Consider the following 24,114-nt stretch of genomic DNA (forward strand, 5'->3'; position numbering starts at 1 on the left):
TACCTGAAATCAGGTAAGATACCCGAAATCAGGTACTGTAAGGTACAGCAAAAAATGAAAATCTAAGCAAGTATCAGTCTTATATTTAGACAAAATTCCAATTTCATTAATAAACTGACTACACTGCAATAAATGGCCTGTGAAATTTAAGAAATTGTTTCTGTAGTGAGGCAAAGATGGCCTAAAACTAGCAAAATGTGTTTTTAGTCAGTTTACTGATGAAATTAGGATTTTGTACTTTACGTCACCTTTTGGAGATGAAGAGGACCAAAGATGTGTGCAATATAATAATTACAAACCTAAACAAAGTAATAAGATTGATATTGTCAAGCAGTGAGGGACAGTGAGGTATATGAAAATGAAACAGATTTGAAGCCCATCGAGCTTGTTTGGCACATGATGAAAGACTTCCGCAAGGAGGCCAAGCCAGGTACAAAACAGCAGTGTGTCCAAGCAATAGAGTTATTTTGGGAGAGGAGAGTGACCCAAGATGTGTGTATCAGACTAATTACAGGCCTAAACAAAGTAATAAGATTGATTGTGGAGAATAAAGGTGGACAGAGTGGAAAATGACAAAAAATACATATGGTTCTGTACTGTGCTTGAATAAAACACACATTCCTTAGTGTGTTCTGTCTGGCTAACAGTCTGAAAGGCTGCTCATGGCTGCATTCAATTGCTAATACTGAAGTTGCTTTCTCAAAACTCTCCATACAGTCACCACAACATTAGCTCAGTATTAACTGAACTGTTAAATGCTTCAAAAGTCATGGATTCCTGTCTCATTCACAACATTACATTTTCAGAGGCACAAAAGTACATACTGACCCTATGTGACTTACTATGGAAAGCACTGCAGACTGAATACTATTAGGCAGTGATATTGGTGTACTAAAAACAGGTAAGCTGGGGCTAAATGATCATAAAAGTTAGTTGCGTCTTCTTTGTATGGTCTTTGGCTGTGTAGGTCAGGACTTTGCCTGTGATCAGAAGCTCACCGTTTCTAATCCTGAGATTCCACTGCTGGGCCCTTGAGCAAAGCCCAGAACCCAAATCCCTCCAGGGACTGGCTGCCCCGACCTTCTCCATTCACCATTTTGAATAAAAGCATCCTTACATCTAAATGGCTATATTTTCCACATACTCATACACCATCATCCCCCCCCCCCAAAAAGAGGAAACCCAAAGAAGCCGTTTATTAACCCATATTTTAATAAAACAAGCACAATGTGAAAGGACAAAAAGCACGAAGCGCTGCATTACATTCCGGCAGAGTACAGAGTAGAGCGATAATACTGCGCAGAGACTGCGGAAGAGGACAGATGGATGCAGAGACTCCGAACTTCCAGAACACTGGCCAAGTTTACCATCGATCAACCGCCTGAAAATGTTTCTTATCAAAAATATATCAACAGGTGTATGACTACACTTAAAAAGAAATGCATACAATAGCAAATATTTACAATCCGTGTGAGAGCTGATTTAATCAAAGTCCTATATACACAAAGTTAGATGATGTTTGAGTAATGTACAGTTTCAGATTTTCAAAGATAAAATAAAAAATGTTTAGAGAAAGGACCACTCACTCCAGAGTGGCAAAGGCTGTTTCTCCTCTCTGAACATTAACTGACTTTGATTAAAAAAGGAAAGAAAATAAACCCTTAGAGGTCTTCCTCTACTCTACGTTGCAACACCATTGATTTTCCGATGCCTGTAAGACCAAAAAAAGCAGAAATGCAGAATTATAGGGATATTCAAGCACCAAGAGATTCCTTATACCACTGTTTGTAATAAATTTAGCTATTCATACAGCTGGATATTTTATGGTTCAAATAAATTTATAATACATTAAAAAAGAAAATGCACATTATAAATACAAATAAAAACTGTTCTCTTACAAGACTCTATCCTTAACTAGATTAGATTAAAACAATGCTGTATCAGACAGATACCCTCGGTCAAAGGCACAGAAACAGCTCACATGTGCCTTAAACTGGGACCTCAAGCTTAGTGCCAACATGTGTAAAAAGCAGGGAGATTAAATTTAAAGTAACCTAATGTACACTCTGCTGGCGGCTCACGGGCTGAATGAATTAAGCATTTCATTATTTTTAAATACCAGTTGGAATGTGACCTCAAATAAATCTATGAGTGTACAAAAAAAAACTGCAGTTTTGAAACAGTGCTGCTCATACGTCTGATCAGAATAAGGTCTGATAAACCTCATGTGGTAAAACCACTCAAGTAGTTTGGTAACTGAAAATGAAAATTTTCCAGTGCAAAACCTATACAGTTAAGTCAGCAGCTAAACCGAGATCTTTCTGTCTGCACCCCTGGGATTTTCTCTGAAGCTGTTCAGGGTCGGTTCCTTCTTACGGGCACAGCAACCTCTGGGTGACGGATCAAGATTAATTCCTAAGTGGTCACAGTTCCTACAAATTTCTCAGTACCGCAGGGCCCCTAACTCAGTGTCCTTGGCTCCTGTCACCCTGCGGGCTGCTCTGACAAGGGTGGGGTGGGGGGGGGGGGGCGTACAGATCTTTGACTCCCATTCGAAGGCCCAACACTCACCTGCTGGGCTAGCTGCTGTTCTGTCTCTGAACTTTGAAGACAACCCCCGGTGCAGTCTCCTCACTGGGGCGCTTCACGGAGGTCAGCACGCTGCTGTGCTGACCACGTCCTTGGGGGGGGGGTCACAGAAGGATCACTTAATATTGCTGCTAACAATACGGAGACTAAAAGAGAACGGGCCGAGATCCTCACCTGGCTGCGACCCGGCCGCCTGTGACTGCAAACGCTCCTGCGTGTAACACACAGCGACTCCTGCAGGAATATCTGCGGTGAGACAAACAGGATACGGATTCAGAAAAATTATGTCACATAAAATGAACACAGCTATGGTTCAGGGTTATCTGTACTGGAACAGCATTGCAGGAGTTCTGAGTTCTGAGATCTGACATTTGGCCAAGGCTGTGGATATGTTCTTAATTTCGCTTTATAGATCTTTAAAACTGACTGTCCCACACGCCCCCTCCACCCTGCCCAAACCAGCTAGTGTTCTCTTATGACCCAATGGTACGAGGAGGCGAACTGGGGGGAGTAACATTGCACGCACTTTGCTGCAGCATGCTGCTGCTGCCAGGCTTGTTATCTCCCTGGGGGGGCAGTAGCATGCCAGCACACCAGTCTCCTGCAGGGTTTACAGGCACCTGGTACGCTGTAAACACAGACACACATAGCACCATGTAAATGCTGCCATGTGGATTTCATTCCACGCCCTTAAGCCACTTTATACCTTATCACAGGAAAACACACAGTGCATCTGTGCCCAGTCCACCAACTCATGCAGGTCTGATCAGGTACCATCTGACCAGACGTGGACGGTGTTGGTCCACAGAGAACCTTCCAGGAACTCAGTTAGCTACACTTAAGGTCTAGTTGGAAGCTCCACATACCAGCATGAGCAGTGCTGTCCTGGGCTCCCTCGCGGAGGGGAAAGCCCATTCCAGCCCCGGCTTCCTCGTTGCCACCACTGGGAGTGGAAGGAACCGTTGCCAGGAGCCCTGAAGAAGGGAGGGGGAGATGCGCCGAGTCAGAGACACCAGCGTAGTGATTAGGAGGGACTACGTCTCTATTGGTCCATTATCCCAGGCATCCAAACACTACATCCATGTCACAACTCCTCATTCACTAGGCACGGTCATCATGGCATCTGTATGATCACAAACTATCCCGGAAGCAGAAGTCCATATATACATTCCACAGAGCTCTCTCTCTCACACACACCCGGCCACTGGACTATAGAGGGCGGGAGAATCTGGCATCTCCATATTCTTCCCACAAAGCATTGATGTTTCAGCCTAAGAGTCTCCTCCCAGCTCCGGCAGTGGCTCCAGAACTCACCCAGGCCACGATAGCAGGACAGCTGCTGGTAGATCTGCTTCATGCGCTCAATGTTGAGCCGGCTGGCCTCTGCGTGATGTACCATGGGTTTGGGGTAGTGCACGCCAATGATGCACTTGGCCATCTTCTGCACACCCTCAGGGGCGTTCCAGGGGTCGTAGATGTACTTTGCTGGGAAGCCTCTCAGGACTGGCAGGTAGCGTCTACAGACAGGCAGAAGCACACATTCATAAAAAACTGTTTTAATTACAACCGATACATGCGTTGGTGAAGTATGGACCTGCAGTGATTATTTATCATCATCATAATCCAAGACGGTGTTGACTGAGACCATAGACAGAATTCCTCTAGGACTTGGGTATTCATGATTCCCAATGTCATATACATTGTTTTAAGTTGGAGCCTATCCATCTCATTGCTGCTCATCCTCTCCTTTTTCTACCTTTAACTTTTCCAAGCATTATTAAATAGATCTTCTCATAAAGTCCCCAGAATACGAGTTTCAATCTGACCAAGTGACAGTTGGGGTCTTGGTTTGGCTATACCTTGTGGTACAAGGTTTCCTTAAAAGTTTACACCAGGAACAAAGTTCAGAGTCATCAATACACTTGCTGTACTGCTTCTTCAGTGGCCAGATTCCTCATCAATAAAGGCCCTGTTCACACCTGGCATTAACAGGCATCTCCACTGACCGCTTCTAATCGGATCTCACTTATTTAGTACGTAAATCACTTCTGTATGAAGACCCTGCCGCACATTAAAAGTAGGAGAAGAACTCAAAAGCTCTTTGAGCATTTCAGGGTAACCAAACCACCTGAAATGTTTGTATGGAACACCACCATACTCGAAATGAAATAAAATTAGCTAGAATACATAAATTAGATATTACAATAATTAATATGTCCTTTAATTTTTAAATAATTCCCTAAAGGTATTATATTTCATGTTTGTCTTCTACGTATAATCTTTACACTGTATTTCGTAATAACGTTGTGATTTTCATTAGACAGTCATTATTATGAAATATTATTTCACATTGAATGTGATGAAAAAAAAACAAAAAAAAAAAAATCAAACTATAGGCTATTTCACAGTGAAGTTAAACTTTTCTTGTACACATGTATGTAGGTGTGTGTGCCTGTACCTGTCACACAGTAAGAAGACTCATAACCAAAGCCGAAGAGAAGCGAGGCTGGTGGAGGTACCGACCTGATGTAGTCGCCGTTGGGGTCGGTGCGGCGGCCGAAGCCCACGGGGCAGTAGCAGTGGAAGAACTGCTGAAAGAAGGAGCTGCAGGAGAGCCACATCCAGCTGCCCGCGTTCACGCTCCAGTCGGCATCCAGTAGCAGCTCCTCGAACACCTTGGGAAAAGGAGAGGTTGGGTTAGCCATTACTCTACACTCATAGAGCCATCCGGTTACTGGTTAGCGCTCCAATCAACATCTCACAGCAGCTCCTCGAACACCTTGGGAGGACAAGATGACCATGTAGTACAGGGGTGCCCAAACGGTCGAACGGAGTAATTCTCAATCGATAGCGAAGTGCGTCGCAAGCGTCCGTGCATATAACCGTATCATTTTCATTCAAATTTCATGTCATATATGCAATGCGAGTGTGGCTGTACCGAAGAAGGGCAATTTGGAGCAGCATTTCAAAACGATGCACAAAAGCTATGAGACCGAGTTCCCTGCTAAAACATACATACGCAGCCGATTACTTGGATTTGTCGGGATTTGCTGTGTGCATCTATGTAGAAAGGCAATAGCTAGAGTAATAATAGAGTAAAAGAGTAATAGCTATGGCTCCCTACTTGAACTGGCAGATCTCGGCACACTGGCTACTTGAATAGTAGATCTTGAGGTAAAAAAAGGTTGGGCACCCCTGATGTACCAGTTAAGCAACACCGGCAGCCACGTCTAGTTAAGGAGTTCAAGTTCTAATCAACATCAACAGCTCTATATCCCACAACCTACTGGCCTCCATCCTCTGTTACCTTGACTTCAATCATAAGCCCTCTCCCCACTCCCCTCTCTCGTACCTTCATGCCCTCCTCCCAGCTGATCCACAGGTCGCCCCGGGTCAGGAAGCAAGCCACAGCGTGCCGGGCTAGGTGGTGAATCCAGCCCTCCTGACGCAGCTGGGTCATAATGGCATCGATCCATGGGAAGCCGGTACGCCCCTCTGCCCACTTGGCCAGTGCCTCGGGGTTGCGGTCCCAAGGAATCTGCACACAGATGGGGTTTCCCTCCATCTTGTCGAAGCGCGGGTTGTTGGTGGCAGCGGCATAGAAGAACTCACGCCACAGCAGTTGGCCGTAGAGGGACAGTGGGGGGGAGCTGTTCTTCTTCACCTGTGACACAGAGGACAGATGGCCTGAGCCTCACCTGACTGGCTCTTGAGTCCACAGACTACAATTGTGGACGTCCAATCACAAGCTTCAATTTCAGGATGACTACTAGACTGTGTTTCTCAGTATTTAGCAGTCAGTTTGAACACCACACACAGCATGGATAATACTACGCAGACATGTTTAAAGATTAAGGAAACATTTTTAATGCGATGTCATTAGCATTATCAGGTGATCCGGGACAGATGTCCATGCAGTGATGTACCTGTGGATAAGGCGCCCCCTGGAGTTCAGACAGCATCCTGCAACGTACCTTCTTGTAGAGGTCAGTCAGCTTGAAGTAGAAGAGGCGACAGGAGAGACAGCCGAAGCGGAGGTAGGGGCTGAGGCCGGTGGGGCTGGCCAGCAGGGAGTTGGCATTCATCCGAGGTCTCTCAAAGTTGGCCACCCAAGCCTGCGAGGGGAAAACCCAGAGCAGAGCCACCTCAGTTCACACTTCAGCAGGGCTGAACCAGCAGGCTGTATGGCGCTTCCTGGAGGTTTACCGCGCTGCATTTATTAAATGCACAAAAACAAGCATTTATCTTTGGAAAAACGTCACTGAAGACATTGATGGAGGTTATTGTAAAGAAAATAAATCCTTAACGGTGACAGCAAATACCAAACTGAATTAAAAAGATTTCACCATTAATTCTTCCATAAGTGCAACAAAAACCTTATATGTGCGCAGATATATAGTGTAAAGCCAATTATCTTTTGTGGTCATACAGTAAGGAATAAAACATCTGTAATGAAACTGGCGTGTTAATAATCCCCACCACCACAGCCTTACATAGAATAAGAAGTTTGAGATGGGTGGATCATCCAGGAGTCAGATGGAAAGGCAAGTCCCTCCCTTTATTTAACACATATTTAAGCAGTATCTAAACTGTAGCTAAAATTAAACCACGGGTAATATAAACACCAAACACAAAAGCTCCAAGCTGCAAATATTGATGATCTAGCTCTCCACTACATTTTGGGTACTGTGGGACTTTTATATGCTGCTGGACTAAACATGAGACATTTTAACAAAACATTAATAGTACAGAAACAGTCCTTAACTTCCACGTGTGACCTTCAGATGGCAATGTTGAATCAGTAAGGATTGCACACTGATGTCTAACTGTACAACAGTAACGATTCAGCTGTATTAACACTGTCTATTGATTTTAATACCTCAATTAATTAATGTCTTATTTAAACATATTCCTCTGCCTTTGTAACACACTTTGAATTGCGTTGCATCTGAATTGTGTTATATAAGTAAACTTGCCTTGCTCATCAGTTTATAAAGGCTGTTCGTTATAATTACACAGCGCGCGCGCACACACACACACACACACACACACACACACACACACACACACACACACACACACAACTCAGAAATTCCAATCAGCCTGGGTGACAATTTATGTTTAAAGAAGTTTCAAGACACTGTAATTGTACCAGATAGTTAGCATATTACTCACTATTGATACTATACTGTGCTGTGTGTCAGTATATGATGGTCAGCAACGGCACAAGAAGTGAGGCTTTTCAGTGAACGAGACTGCCCTCTGCTGTCACATACACAACCGCTGGTCGCATGACTGCTTCCCATTGGATGAGAGCAGGAAGTGATCGACAGCACTCAGTGGTCCCACCCACCATGGGATCTGAAACCATGCCAATACTAACAGGGGCCAGCAAGCCTGTGGAGTCTCACCTTTCTCTCTAGATGCCTCTCCAGCCGAGTGAGTGCCTCAGTCTCCCCCCCTGGCCACACTGCTGTGGAGAGCCCCTCCGTGTTAAAGCCTGCATGGCCGAGGAAGGAGGCCCAAGGTCAGCGTCAAACAGAGACGGGGAGAAAAAGGCTCCGGCTCAAAGACCATCTTTACGCACCGAGCTCCTCCAGGGAAGGCACCCCAAACTTGTCGTCATGGTCGTCTGACACGGGCGTGGTGCACTTGGCCACGACCTCGGCTGTGATTGGCTCCGCTGGAGTCTCCACCGCCTCCATGCAACTGATCAGGCTCTGAAAGCGCTTGTAGGTCAGGGGCGACTGCCCTCCATTCAGCTCGATGATCCTGCGCAGGGATTCAGCAGGTGAGAGGCCTAGCAAACAACTTCTGGGCATCTAAGGTCCATTTGTTTATTTTTATTCAGTCTGAATCACTCCCAGGAATTGTTTGTAAAACTAAAATGAACTGAATTTGAATGATCATGACTTCCTCCTCCCAGGAGACTGAACCAGTCTGCTCATTGACTCTCTTTGGATACTAGAGTTTGTTTTGACCCATAATTACGCAGCACTGCCATGTTCATATGCGGAGGACAGCACACCACACATTAATCTTCTGAAAGAACTATTGTGTTCATACGGCAGTTAAGTAAATCAGATTCTTTTCCTACAAAACTAAACAAAATCAGCCTGATTCGTCTTTGTGGAAGAATTTTTTTTCCCTCGTCCACATGTGCACAAATATAAAATTCCACACTAGTCAGTGAGTGTACATGTGTTTATACATGACATATTGAAAGTCAGTGCATTATCAACCTTCAATGTCACTGAATCAAAGCCCACAGAGGGCGGGGCAAACGACTGAACTCACTTATCCAAATCGTAGAGCGTGTGCGAGATCCGCACGATGACCTCCACTCCAGCCTCGCTGGCTAGCTTCCTGATGGCCGCGTCGCGCTCCTTCCCGAATGGCTCAGAGTCGTACTCGTACGACAGGCGGCTGATGTTCCATTCCTGAAGGGAGGTGGGAATCAAAACACGAGTTACATGGAAAAGAAAGCCTCTGATTCTTCAGCCATTTCTTCTATCCATTCCATATTTATTCCATAAAAAGCATCTTTCTGCAGCTCCTAGTTCCCTCGACGCTGATGTTTTTGCGAGTACCTTTCTTGTTTGCATCAAATTCTGCTACATGTTACTGACTGGATGGAAAGAGTAAGAATTCCTTTTGATGTACAAAAGGCAAATCAAGAATTCTTCAAGAAGACTCAAGAAGTCTTTATTTAAAAATGAGAGATGGTCACAGTAACTGAAAAATTTTGTCAGCTAGAGCTGACAATGTCTGAATTTTAACATGGGTGCCGGAATTTAAACAAGCCAATTCTAGAAGTATTATTTGTGACAATTCCACCGATTCCACTATATAACATTACATTTATTCAGCAGATGCTTTTAACCAAAGTGATGCACATTTTTTTTTGCAAGAGCAATGTTAAATAATTCCTGGAGCAATTGAGGGTTAATGGCCTTGCTCAAGATCCCAACATAAGATCGTGCTGCCAAACCTGGGATTTTAACCGACAAACTTACAAATACATGTACAATGTCCTAACCCACTAAGCTACACCCCTGAAATCTTGCTCCCATCACCTTAAACAGCCTGGGGAAGACATCGGTTGGCTGGCCCCGGATGACAAACAGGCGTGAGTTGAGCTTACGAAGGCTAGTGTCCAGGTCCTCGAGACACTGCAGTAAAAACCTGGGAGGAAAGGCAAGACGAGGGAGGACAGGGTTAAAAAAGGGCCACTTTAAACCAATCAATCCACCCCAGCACCTCCACAAGCCGTCTCCCATAATGTCACGCAGAAACTCTCAAAGAATATATGACTATCCCTCCTGTGTGATAAACTTTAGTATACATCTCTGTCTCTTTAAGACTTCTGAATTCAATCTAAGCATAGCTGAAATGGTACCAAGCTCAAAGATCCAGACTGAGCGGTGAAACCGGATCGTACAGAATGTTCCAGGGACAGAGACGCCTGGTGCACTCAAGGAGATGGCCGTGACGTGGAGGACATTTGTGAATGGAGACGAGAGCGCTCAAATCATGGATAGGATGGGGGAGAAACCGGTAACACACGGCTTGAATAATGGCATGTCACCATGGAGATGTTTGGTGCTGGAAACAAAAAAAAAAAAACAACCTTGTTATTTTGTCTCAGTTCTCATGAAGGACTGATTTGTTACCTGCTTAATCTCATCTTAGGGATATTAGGACTCAAAAGTATTATTTACTGCTGGGAAAATGCATCAAACCTTTCAAAGTGAAGAATCTTTTTTTAAACAGAAGAACCTAGCCATTGGTTTGAGTGAATGCTGGTTATATAAGAGTAATAATGACACCACACACCACTGAACATGCTCCTCTTTTTGCAAGTAAAAAAACTAAGGCGAGGCATTAAAAAGCTATTGCAATAATGATTCGTCCCACCATGAGTCAACTGACCTAGAAACCCAGATCTAGCTAGTCCCAATGCTTGTTACCACTCCTGGCACCCAGCAGGGGGCGACCAACCATGAACAGTATTAACTGAGGGAAGTCACTCCCACTATCTCTCCTTGCCTTTTCACTGAAGGATACAAGGGAATCGTCTTCTGTTGGTGTTCTGTGTGTGTAAATTAATGTAGCTTATGAAACTACCAACAAGACCAATGCGATTCAGCTGCATGTTAGAAAATGCTACGGGTGGCACTACGGCTGCTAATTTGCCGCGCTCTGTTAGAGCTGTTCCTCTAATTTGGAGCCAAGCAGCAGCTGCAAGCCACCGCCTCCCAGAGACGCTCGCTCGTCAAGGGCTGGCCATGATCCAGGAGCGTGTGCGTCACCAACAAAAATTAAAAAGATGACATAAAAGGCATGAGTCACTGAAAATTAACCAGGGCTGGCCAGGCCAGACCAGAGAACATGCCGGCCTTACAGGCATGCAGCCTAGGAGGGGATGGGACGCACGCAGGCAGAGGACGGCGTGGAAGAGCACAAGTGAAACAGCAAGGGTAGAGCCAGCCCCAGCTTTGTCATTTCCACAATAACTAAAGATGGGCTCAGCACTCAGGGACTGTCTAAAAACAGCCGTTTTTTACGAGAAGCGTCCATATGGAATGATAAGAGGCAGGGACACGTAAAGACTATGATAGCTTTGGGTGTGTTCGGCTTTAATGGCAGAAAGCCATTTGATACAACAGAACCCCCACCCCCCATAACCCACCTCTCCTCTGGCTAAGCACGTAGACATACGATCGGAAGGCCGCAGGCGCTGTACCAATGCCATGAAGTGCACACACAATGGGAGTCAATTCAGAAGAAACAACCAACCATATAACTACTGTTTCAGACCAAAACCGTACACCGTGTTCCAGGGCTGCAGATTAATATTTATAATTATATCATTCACTTGAATATCCTGTAATCAACTCTGCCCTGAATGATTTGCTTCTGGGTTTTAACGGCAGACAGGAGAAGTCCCACAGTGGACTGGAATGCCATTCAGGGAATCTCAAACCCTGTGTCCCTATAACAACCCTGTACTGATAAGATGTGTTTAAATGGAAGGAAATACAGATAAAATTAAGTATGCGCACATTAAAAACCACACAAGATGGGAGGGGAATACATGAAAATACGGCAAGCAGGCTAAGCATCAATAAAACTGAACTATTATTCCATTAAAATTACAAATACTATAACCCAGTGTCCTTCCCTAGAAAATCTGTTAATGTTTTTTCACAATCACCAAGCAGAAAACAACTTAGAACCAGATTAAAACACAACCGAAAGAACTCACAAATGACTGCAGAGGTACGATTCTGAAACTCAACTCCTACAAATTGCAATAAGATGTTAAGAATAAACTCATTTATGGTTGAGTATAGATGTGTCATAAAATACTTCATTAACCCACAAATGCACTTTAATAATAAAAACAGGTACTCTTCAGTCTTATTTAGTGGATAGGTTCTACACAAGCCTGAAAAAAAGTTAGAGATGTCCTGATCCGATCAATTCAATATTTATATCTGCTGATTCTGAGTTTCAACTATATTTAAATATACGTACACAAAGTATAAGCACCGGTGCAGTCTTCATCTGAGTAAGCCATGCGATTCCGCAGCATTCATCCTTATGATGTTTCTGCAGGTGCCTAATTATATGCGTTGTATTAAACATGGTGTCTTGTTATCACCTTTCAATCACTGCAAGCAGCTGTTGGACTAAGGAGTTTCCAAATTAGCACATTTCCACACATCTGACATCTTGATAGTTTGTAGTTAAAGCTATGTGCCTCAGGTGTAATGCACAGCTGACAAAATATTAGGCGGAAGTGGGAAATTTTATAGATCGGACTTTGGATTGGGCTGTGGTAGCCAATACCGAACAATTAAAAAATGCCAGGACTGACCCCAAATCCGATCTTTGATATCGGTTCAGAACATCATTGAAAAAAGTTACTATATTTGTTTTCATTATTAAGTCCTCAAACCCAAAGCCATGGTCAATTACATGGTTAAGGTCAATAGCAACAGTTCCCCAATACACTGGGGTCCATGTAGGTACAGTACTGTGCAAAACTTTTAGGCAGTCGAAGATGATGACGTTTAAACGATCACGTTAGTGTAAAACTATGAAATTATGTCCGGCCAAGTGTGCTACCTTAGCCGTTTCGAATCCTCTGCTAGTCACCCCAGTATTTGCAGCAATCATCCAATAAACCTATTTTTTGATTCAACTACAACCGTACCTCATATGCCTAATTGATACTTCACTGACATCTAAAAATAACTTAATGAATGAACGAAGTCAGCCACAGGGGAAATTTCACTAATATTTGGAATGGCTGAGGTGCCGCTGAGTAGAGGTTTAGGAACCGAAGCGGTGCTCATCTAGTCAAGCTATCAGCAACGTTCTGGAGAACAAGAAGATGTTTGCTTGTTTTTATTGTTACTCTTCATTTGCATGTGTTCCAGTGTTAAATTGTGCTTTATATGTGCAAATATACACTGACTATCCAGATAAACAGCTTAAAATGTTTTCTGTGACAACCTAAGGCTTTTGCACAGTACTATACAAGTGCTACTACACTAAACGTGCACTGGGTGACTAGTAAAAAGTACAAGTTAACTATAGGAACGAGAGCCATACAAACACTGCATAAAACCTAACATCAGACAAGCCATGCAAATAAGTAACAAGAGAAACCAGCAGGAACTGAGACTAAATGACATACAAAAACAGAGAATACAGAAGTGCTAAGCAAAGAACCTCTTGCTTCCTTGATCTTAATCCGGAGATTAAAAATTACGCTCATTCTCATTGAACTGCTTCAGGCCTTTCTATGTAAGGGTCTGTATGGAAAATTTTATACCCAGATACATGAGGAGACCCACTCTTTGTACTGTTTGGATGCCAAACAGATTTCAGGAATCTGAAGCATAACAGAGACCAGGACACAGAAGGTGAGGTAGGAGCACATAGGCTGTGTCTGGGGCAGTGGGTCATGATGTACTCATGTAACACATCACAAGCTCAATCCTCGGTGTATGTGAAACTTATGCAAGGAGGACAGGGGCTTGACCCAGCGTGGTAACAGAACATAAGTTAAGGGCACATTTAAGTAGAACTACAGTACTATCAGCTGTGATTTAATACTCTACTAGACAAAACCGGATGACAAAAAAAATAATAATAAATGCTCCCGTTTCACAAAAATGCAAGGGTGTTATATTAGCTCAGTGGGAAGCCCAGTTACCTCACATAGATAAAATTAACTTCATGGCTAAAACAGAAAACCTTTCTGTCTAACTTCAGCATTACCCATCTATTGTAGCTTGTGTTTCATCTCCATATGAAAACTATAGAAACATCAGTTGTCGACCAGCATCAGCACAAAATGTCCTGCAATTCATTATTATTAAAAGCTGGAAATGCCACCGGGACTGTATGGTTGAAGCACAAGATAGCAGCTTTCACATACAGAATAAATGAAGGATTCATCTGGTGCTGGGGAGGGAGGAGTGTTCTCCAGTCCCTGGCACAGAGGATGATGTGGAGGGAGGTAATCAGAGGTCATCCCAAGGAGATAAAAGTGGGTCAGTGGCAAGACCTGCTGCTGAGACCTGTCAGCACAGTGCCCTAGTTTCCCCATCCTAGCAGAAGGGAGGGAAAGACTTACATCACCCTGTTATGTAAGTGAGCAGCCCCGCCACTCCGGAGTCCCCTCCCTGAACTGCAATGCACACGGACGTCACGGGAGCAGACGTACCCTCAGCCCCAACAGGAAATCACGACAAAAGGCGAGGTTTCAAGCCGTGCCGCTTCAGTAAGCTTCTCAAAACACCCCACGGCCATATCCACACCCTCCTCCAGCCAAAAGCTGTACAATCATTCAGCTACACAGTCTTTCATGCCCAAATCCGGATGTCATGTTCTATAAGAATACGTTTTCACAAATACCTTTCTCAACAGTCACATACCTCACAATAAAGCTTCATAATCATTAGCTGGAACAGGAAAAAATTAAGATTTTTTTTTTTTTTACTATTTTTAGCTGCTGCTAACTGGCTGACTCACTTTCTTCTGGAGCTGGACGTTTCACTGGAGTAGTTCAGGTTTAAAAGCGCTTTTAAGAAATATTTAAATATTCATTAAAATAAATATGCTGGACCAAGTACGGTATTTTTGGTACTTTCGCTTTTCCACTGACATCCAGTCGAGTACCAGTAACAAGAATTCCAGTACCAAAAGTGCCAAACCAGCTGCAGTACTTCTTTGGTACTTTGGTAGTTTGGGGTGGGAATTGAAATGCTTTCAGTTTGTCAACTGGTTATGCAAATAGCCTGCCTCAAACGCAATACAAATGCCGCCTTGAAAACAGTTGTGAAAACAATGATAAACAAAGTACAAAAAAAAAAAAATTATATATATATATATATATATATATATATATATATATATATATATATATATATATATATATATATATATATATATATATATATATATAGCAATTTGGTTGGAAGAACAAATACAACAAAAAGATCAGGATGGCATTACAAGACATTTAAAAAGTATTTTGTCTAATATACTAGCACGGCACGCACATAGCTATGTCCTGACAATGTGATTTTGTTATAAACATAGCGCTGTGATTTTGTTGTAATAAATATTTGTGTATTTATAAAGCAGAAAAAAGCTAAATTTCTGACAAACACATCTAGGATGAAATTGAGTAGAATGTCCTCGAAGAAACCATGCAGCACTCATGCAAAAGCAGTGGAGGTGAACTTTAAACTGATTTTTAAACATATTTTAGACATTCTATAAATAGTATAAAGTAATAATTTAAATTACAAACCTAAAGTTTTTTTTTTCTTTTTATGTTTGGCTAATGTTTTAGAGAAAATTTTCATTTTCTGTATACATTGTCCGTATACAGAATTGAAAGTAAGAAAAAGCCTGATCTTGATCTAGCTTACTAACAATGTAATAAGGATTGGACGTTTTTTCGCTGGTGCTTGTGACTAGTGACATGGTGTATTGCAACAGCAATAAAGGGTTCTCATATCTCATATCTCATCTCATGTGCACCCTGCCCTATTATATACTAGAGCCATTTTTCGAATTCAGTACAAAATACCCGGACTCAAGTTGTGATGTCATTCAGCACCGGTACCAGTTTTACATCAGTAGAAAACCAACATTTTGAAGTACCACACTTTTAGTACTTTCTCAAAATACCAAAAAGTACAGCACCTGGTGCAGTGGAGCGCCCTGAGATAATTACCAATAACAGGGTGACCTTTTAGGATCTGAAGCAGCACTATAACTGCATACAGTAACTGCAAAGAGCATAGCAGTGGAAGGAGGCTGAAAACTGGCATTCCCCTTTCTTAAAGTGACTATGAATAACACATTCTCTACATTACACCTGATTTTCCAGAAAACACACTGTGTAAACAAGACGGCCAAAGTCGGGAGCTGGAATGAGCTGGATATTAATAAACAGATGACTAATCTGAGGGACACGATTTACAAATGCCAGGCCTTCTTTAAATTGGGACCTAAGAGCAAAAAAAGCCAAATTCTACAAGTACAAATATTCAGCTACTTAATAATATACAGTGATAATTGGTGCTATCAGTGCGACTGGCAGGCTAGTGGCTAGGGGGTTAATGGCTAGCTGGCTAATAAGCACCCTAAGCAACTACACAGGTCATCACAGCTGGACGCTGTATTTAGACTGCACCCATGATGGAACTCTCAGAGGTCAGCTTTCAATATAAGACCTGCAAGCAAAACAGCATTTGTATCATGAAGAATAAGATGCTGAACAGCCATTAGCCATTCCGTAAAATCGCCTTTGACCTCTGACCCACCACCACCAGGTATTTCTTTTTAAAACACAGCAATAATCACACCCTGTACATACATGCTACCATATTACAGTGACAGAGCTGTGGTGTGGGATCCAATACGAAGTAGGGCTGCAACTATGGATTATTTTTATAATCCAGCCAATTCAATTACTGCACAATTAATTGGGTAATCAGATGAAATAAGTATTTTATTCAACCGTGAGAATAAATTAAACTTTTGCGAACCAGGTCTTTAATAAGCAGATTGTGGTTTTCAGGATTTTATTGCACAAACTTGGAAATTCAATTAAAAAAGCTAAGTGTAATCCACTTCTGTTCAGTGCCATATTACATTTGTACTGCTAAGGTTCATTGAACAGTTAAAAAAAATGTGGTTTATTGAAAAAGAATTTTACTGCATTTAAGTAGCTTGGAACAAAGAACCTGGCTGAGGTCAGGTTAAAAATCATGTCAGCTAAAGCACAACGTATTTAGAAAGTAGTATTAAAATGTGCACATAAAATATTACTCAGACCAAAACCTAACGTTTATTGCACATCTCTGCTGTCCACCAGACAGTCCAGAACAAAAATCTAAATATTTAAATATATGGCAATAAATACCATTCCCATTTGTAATTAGTTATCTCTTGCTGCATTCATAATTAGCTGGTAACAGGTCTACCAGTTTGAGCCACTGTATTCAGCAATGTTTTAAGATATTCATATTTTTAGCATACCAATAACATTTTTATGTCATTAAATGTATTTCATTCTACACATTTCAACTTGACAACTCACACAATGCAAGTTTGGTTTTACAGTGTTTGCACTGTATAACATTTTAATTTGATCTCAAATTGAAATGCTCTCATGCTATTGATCGTTCCTGACGTTTTCTATCCCTCGTCTGTTGTTTCTGCTCTTCCCCATTTTTCTTTCCTTCCATTACTCTTAACAACACACTTCTCTCTGAGTGCTCCGGTTAATATCATCCAAGCATGAATTAAAAAGGACATGAATTCAAGCCAACTTGGCGGTAACAAGTGAAGTGATTGTAAATCTCTTCATGGACTGGGTCTGTTTTTGGGACATTACTGCACTTCAGGTTGGGGGTCATTAAGAGGCAAATTGGCTTTACTTTTTATTGGCCTTTTTAAGCTTGAGATAATCATTGCAATTAATAATCTGAGGCAACCTAACACTACAATAAATGAAAGCTAACAGATTTTCCCAAGTTATGATCCCATGTAAGATAACTGGATCGACGTTGATTAAAAATAGAGACCCAAATCAGAACTGACAACTGGACACTATGATTATGATCAGTAATGAACTATACGAAAAAAGTCTCTTTGGAAGAATCCGCCAGAAATGTAATGTCGTTTCCAAGTTGTGTTAAAACTTCACACTGTAAAAATCATTTATATACTGCCAAGAGAAACTTGGCACTTATACAGAAGTTTACACCAAACCCGTAATTTCATTACATGGCTATGACGACCAACATGGGTTTGCAGGATGCTAATCGCTAACAAAAGGTAAAACTTCCCAGGTGGTTCTCAGGTACACTGCCACCAGCGGGATGAATAAAAAACCCTGCCATATAGGCAGCGAGCATAACAGCGGCACTTGAGCTCTGTTTCCCAGGTTACAGGAAGTGCGGCGTTAGGAAATTTGCTATGTGCCTAATGTACTACACCTCCCCATCATTTGCACTCTACTACTGCGCAGAGACAATTAACAGCATGTGTAAGATTTTCACAATACGTAAAGTGCATAGACACAGGACAGTGTGAAACAGGGGGCTGGGATAAGCTATGAATATGCTAGTTTCAGGGCTATTAGACAGGATCAGCCCTTGGCAACGCGAGAAGTGTCCCAGTCTGCCCCGGCATGTCCGAGACAGCAGGTCTCGCAGAGACATTGTGGGACAGGGGAAGGCCCTCTCAGCAAAAGACGCCTGGATTGGTCTGGGCCGAGAAAGCTCTCAAGCAGCCGACTCTCAAGCAATTAGCATTGCATCGAGAAATGGAGAAGCCTTACTGTTCACGTTTTGGTTATCATCTGAGTTATATTTATCAACTGCCGTGAACTGAAATTCATGGCATGCAATTCCAGGATGAGAGGAGACATTATCCAGGCCAGAATTTAAATGCGTCACGCCCATTCTTCTGCTAATAGGCTAACAATGTGCCTGACATGTGCATGATTGCTACAGTCTTGTGGAAACTATGGAACTGTAACCAGTTCAGAGTCAATCAAGCATTAGTTACATATGCATTACATACAGCCTGGCCCTGGGCTGAAATCGTGTTTGGCAGAACTGCCCACATCACTGAAGGATCGAGAACAGAATCCCTGACCAAGAAACCTGTCACAAAACTTTAATTTGTATTGAGCGGCATATTGCCCAGGGAGCAGGACAGACTGTTCTCACCAGGATTCCCAGCTAGAGACAGTGATTAGGGGAGAAGGACAGCCCTGAATCCGTCTAAGCTTGTAGTAACAGAACATGATGGGTACCGTATAAGGTGAAATTAAGAAAGTTGTAAAAGCCAGACCTTTGGTTACTGAACTGCGGTTGTCAAAGGAATGTGCAAGGTGAAATTGGCAATGACCCCTCTGTCCAAGGTTTAGATAATCATTTGCATCATCAAGCCGTTTAGTATTACGGAAGTGAAAGTTTGTAGAGCTTCTTTGGATGAGATCACAACTATGTTCTTTGTCTCCTGCTTACTCCCAGTCGCATCCATGTCAAAAGCCCAAGGCAGAAGTTGTACTTGGAGGTGGGGGGGGGGGTGTTCAGTCCTAGTCTCCATATCCTTTGCAACTCATTGTTTCCAACATAAAAGCCAGCCATTGTTGTGTTATGAGATCACAGTCCAGCAGCAGGAAGAATGTCATGCGAACACCATCCATTTTGTAAATACACATTAACTGCCGAAAGCCAATCTTTTTTGGGCAAAGCACCCATGATTCAAGCAGTGCTGTCGAATGCACATGGTTTCACAAACAATAGGACCAGTCCCCCTAAAAGACCCAGGCACTGCAAGTTATGCAGATCATCGCTGTTATGTTGTATAATCTGAGGAGTCAAGTCTAGCCCAAAAGGGCGGACTGAAATACCTTAAACGTCATCATTAAGCATCACAAAGCCCAGCTCCTGAAACCTATTACAGATACTTTTTTTACAATTTATATATAAAACTTATTCATAATTGTAAAACACGACAATGCAATCGTGTAACCATGACGATTTCTCCCACTTACCTCCACCTGTTGATGCCAACGTTGGATGACCCCGCAAACCACGGATCTAGGATGTAAACGCAGCGCACGGTGTCCGCGCCCTGGATCGATTCTCTGAGTGAAGGATTGTCGTGGAGCCGTAAGCCCTTCCTGAACCAGTGGATCGTGTTTACTACCATTACTTACTGCAACTATTCCTTCTAGGGTGTACGGTCAACTAGTCACGTATGTGGCAACTTCTGACCTCTGTCTAACAAGAATAATGCAACTCAGCCACCAAAACCCCTGCAATAATTCACAAATGTCTCGTCTATTATTTCGCCCCCAGTCGAAAATGTTAAACTTAACCCTGCTCCAGGAGGACTTTCTCCATCGTGTTGAAGCTTTTGCATGCGGAGAGCTGCACCATTTGGACACGTGAACGGAGTACTCCCCTTTAAGACCAATACACGGCGGGTTTTAGGGCCTGGGCGGCGCACAAAAATGATCGTTGTATAACTTGCTTTGTTGAATAAAAAAAACTCAAATGCGAGATATGGAAAATCTCCTAAAAATACCGTTAGTAATGATTGCAGTTCAGCTAGACCCTACCTAGTATTTCAGACCGTTTACTCTGAATCACTGTTTCCTATTCGCAACAATGCGTTCAACCCTACCGGCTGACGATTCACTCTACGGCTCCACCCGATCACGAAGACACGATTGCGAGGATGTTTTTTTTATATCCGTAACGTAGATATATTGGTGCTCCTCTTCATATTAAATAGAAAATATTCCGTCACAGCGTTAGCAACTCCACGTCCAGACGTTAACAGACTCCGCTTCAGAAACAGGATTATTCAATGGCCACGCCTAGGGGCGTCGCGCGCACTGTAGTGTACGCTGAATGGACGGAATTTCTACAGACGTCAGTGCTCCTCAGTCACGTTCCATTAGTGTGCTAACTGTCCATTCGCATTTTCTTTCACAATTTATACATACTATACAAATTGCTACAGTCTTATATATCTTCTGGCAATGGAGAAAGGTACATTTTAATTTTACCACTTATATTACAAAAAAATGTTCTTCGAACTAAAAAGGTGACCACCTGACTTGTGATTCGTTGGCACACTCCCCCTTTTTTGATTGGTCAATCATTGAGGACCCGGATGGTCACATGAAGGAAGGCAAGGAGAATGCACTAGAGCAACACGTGCAATCGTGTGTGCGTAATACCGCGCTCGGTGGGTGTTCGTGCTTTCTCGAGCTTTAACATTTCCGTTGAGAATAATCGACCCCTCCTATTTTTGTTTCCGGACGAACTGTTAATATTTAAAGTTATCAGATCCGAGCTGAAGGGTATTGCAACTCAATATTTTAAGTTAAAACAGATTCACATGTTCGAACCACCTGTATAACTTGTATAATGAAAATTTACTGTTTTACTGTACTTTAAAGAGCCTCCTAATTCATATCACAAGGGGAGCCTCTGTATGTGTGATTGGAAGGTTGTTGGCTCAATATATGTCGTCAACATAACAGTCACATGTCCATGGATCCCTGAGTAAGGCCCCTAACCCCCAGTTCCAGGCGCACTGCAAGCTGGCTGAACCTGCACTGTAACCCCCAAGTCTGCTGTCACCCTCATGCATCTCATGGAGTGCATGATGGGGAAAGAGAAGCATGTACTTGTGCAAATGTGTAAATAAGGGATGGTATCATACTGCACATGGTAATAACCATGTGCATACATGTCCCAGCCTTTATTATAATAGTGTCTCCCATTCCAGATTTATTCTTCTGTATTTTTTAAACAATAAAACTGTTGCATTGTGGTAATTTAATTACCATTTGCATATTTACTTATCAGGTCATTTTTTATGATTTATGTTTATAAATTTGGATTTTAATTCTTTAACAATTTATTTACAAATGGTATTTGTACACTTGAAATCTATATGTCACAGTCTTGTCGTGGTTTTTTCTCCTTCCCCGCCAAATCAGAAGTCAGAGGGCCACTTGTGTAGTATCCAGAATTCAGTCTTTATTACAACAATGAAGTTACAACCAAGGCTGGACACGTAAAAGTGTGTCAAGTACTGTTTTACACCAATTTTTATATAAGTTCTTATCATTTAACAATATCTCGTCACTTAAGCATCATCATTCCTTCAGCCATTCACAATCATTGTTTTTTCCCTTAATCCACACCCCTAGATGATAAGTTTGTCAGTCATTTCTTTTACCGTTTGGTCTCTCGGCTGAACATAATGGTGGCGCGAGCAGCTCCACTTGGTTTTTTTAAAATGCTCAACCGTGAACTTCTGGTGAACTCAGGCGAATCCCTTCCTCCAGTAGTAAACCTAGGCAGTTTCAGCCTTTTACACATTGTCTAACTAAAGGTTGATAATATATTTGTCCTTTAACATTGTGATAAAATATACGTTAATAAAAGTGAATATTCATAGATTCAGGACTAACATAAAGTAGCTAACAGAATCTCAGACTAACAAAAGGTGCAAATACATACTCAGTTGATTACATTGTGTTGATTACATTATGTTTACATTGTAATGATTACATCATGGATATTTGGCATACTTTTTAATAATATCATAATACTTGTATTCTACGTTATATAGTGCTAAATAATATTCCATAGTCTCAAGATTCCAGCTCCTGGCCACAAATAACTAAAACGTGAGCACAACTTAATTAATCTGAGCTCAAAATATCAAAATGAGAGCACGAAAAGAGTAAATCATACACACATTTTGAGGATTTTGTGAGCTTCATTTTGTGATTCATGGGCACATTAAATATATACTACATCATTCATGCATAGCATAGGCATTTGAAGTGAACTACAAGTTTACCATTAAACTGAAAGAGTATTATTATGTAGGTCCATTTAACTGTGACATTAATGGAATGCAGGGTTGTCATCCCAACCAATACTACACACCCTGCCTCAGGCACAAGTCATACCATTTTGGTAAAATTGGGACAAATGCATATTTAGGGCCATACTTTTAGTACCTGCGCACATTTTCTCGATTTTTTGGACCCCCGCCTTGTACGCACACATACGCTGGGTAGTTGCCCCCCCCCCCCCCCCCCCCGCGCACGCACGCACGCACGCACGCACGCACGGGCGATCGTCTTTCGACTTATGCATTGTTCTTTGAAGCTACAAACGTTCATTTTAACTTTAGGGATAACAAAAGAATCATGAGAAGTCATGAGATTTACTGTAATAAAATCACTTTCAAATAAAACGAAATGGGTCGCCATTTCCATAATGTTACAGCGCCTTTTAAACCAGATATTTCGGAGGTCATTATTATCATTGCAAACCTGTTTTTTTTGGATCGTTTATGAGATATTGTTTAAACAGACCGATCGTCCTAAAAAACTCATGTGGCACTCAGGAGCTGTGGCCGTGTAAAAGCTAGAGATGATGTGGGGAAGCCCCGACCATGGTCGTTTTGTCTGACGGCGTTTGCACTTCCCGCCTTAAAGTCTTAAACTCGGCCCCATTGTCATTTGTTACGTTGCATTCAGGGGCGATGGGGCGCGGTTGTAAGAGAGTGGTAATTTATAACAGAATAAAAATAACGTCAGACTTTCTATTCAACTTGGATTTATTCGAATGTGTATGTCAGGCGAACAGTTGTTACAGACATTAATAATAATGGTTAGTGTTGCATGCTTATAATTCTGCTTGCGTGTTGATTCGATGTTTATGGACTATCCGCCGGCCGGCCGGCTGATGATGGACGGATGGAATATTGCACACTTGGAAAATATCCCAGGCAACACAGGGCACAAGGGTTGGGGGCACCCTGAACAGGATGCCAGTCTCAGCTGGACAAAAACATTATAAAAAAGCAACTAGGTTTTTTGGGGTGCTATGAGGGTGCTATGGTTATGCCATGAGGGGCTAGAGCCACCCTAAGCTCCTCCCTGGCACTACCACTGTCTTGCAGAATGCACAACTCAGAGCTATACTGACTTGTCTTGATTTTAACCTCTGTACACACATACATTTTAGAAAGCCTTTGAACCTCGGGAGAGGGGCCTCCATAGAGGAGACCTTACTGAGGCAGGGGTAAGTTAACTTCATCTGCTAATGCCCTGTTCATTTTCTGCAGACCCCCTTTTTAGATGTAGCGCATTAATTTTGTGGGTGTGTCTTTGGAATTCATCCTCTTCTTGATTTTTGGCCATAACAACAATTGAAATGATTGATCTGGAAAAATATTTGATCTTCGAAAAATTCAAGACATTGCTTCACAGTGGCAACTGGTTGTCAGGTAGGGACTCACCGCAGCATCGTAGCAGCATAGAAATCTGAAAAAAACTTGTGAGTTGGGGCTAGAAGGGCTTAAAATTGTATTAAAGAAGGTCAGTTGAGGCTCATTTTTAGCAGAACCCCTAAGCAGCACAATTCTCAG

General features: G+C 42.3%; 1 protein-coding gene across 2 annotated transcripts; it reads right to left on the reverse strand.

Moving 5' to 3' along the window:
- Positions 1 to 1,194: 1,194 nt before the first annotated feature.
- cry1b (cryptochrome circadian regulator 1b) lies at positions 1,195 to 20,736 on the reverse strand. Of its 2 annotated transcripts, XM_049009054.1 has the most exons (14): positions 19,697 to 20,736; positions 9,666 to 9,774; positions 8,887 to 9,029; positions 8,177 to 8,361; positions 8,001 to 8,089; positions 6,564 to 6,704; positions 5,942 to 6,253; positions 5,113 to 5,264; positions 3,904 to 4,106; positions 3,456 to 3,563; positions 3,116 to 3,217; positions 2,764 to 2,835; positions 2,572 to 2,680; positions 1,195 to 1,711 (listed from the first exon to the last, which is right to left on the reverse strand). In XM_049009054.1, exons 1-13 carry the CDS (start codon positions 19,852 to 19,854, stop codon positions 2,580 to 2,582), a joined length of 1,875 nt encoding a protein of 624 aa, XP_048865011.1. In that variant the 5' UTR covers positions 19,855 to 20,736; the 3' UTR covers positions 1,195 to 1,711; positions 2,572 to 2,579. The 2 variants fall into 2 exon arrangements, with proteins under 2 accessions (XP_048865011.1, XP_048865012.1); XM_049009055.1 differs by lacking the exon at positions 3,116 to 3,217 and having other exon boundaries at positions 19,697 to 20,729.
- Between the last annotated feature and the right edge of the window lie 3,378 nt (positions 20,737 to 24,114).

This window comes from Brienomyrus brachyistius, chromosome 3 (assembly GCF_023856365.1).
Source record: "Brienomyrus brachyistius isolate T26 chromosome 3, BBRACH_0.4, whole genome shotgun sequence".
Lineage (NCBI taxonomy): Eukaryota > Metazoa > Chordata > Actinopteri > Osteoglossiformes > Mormyridae > Brienomyrus > Brienomyrus brachyistius.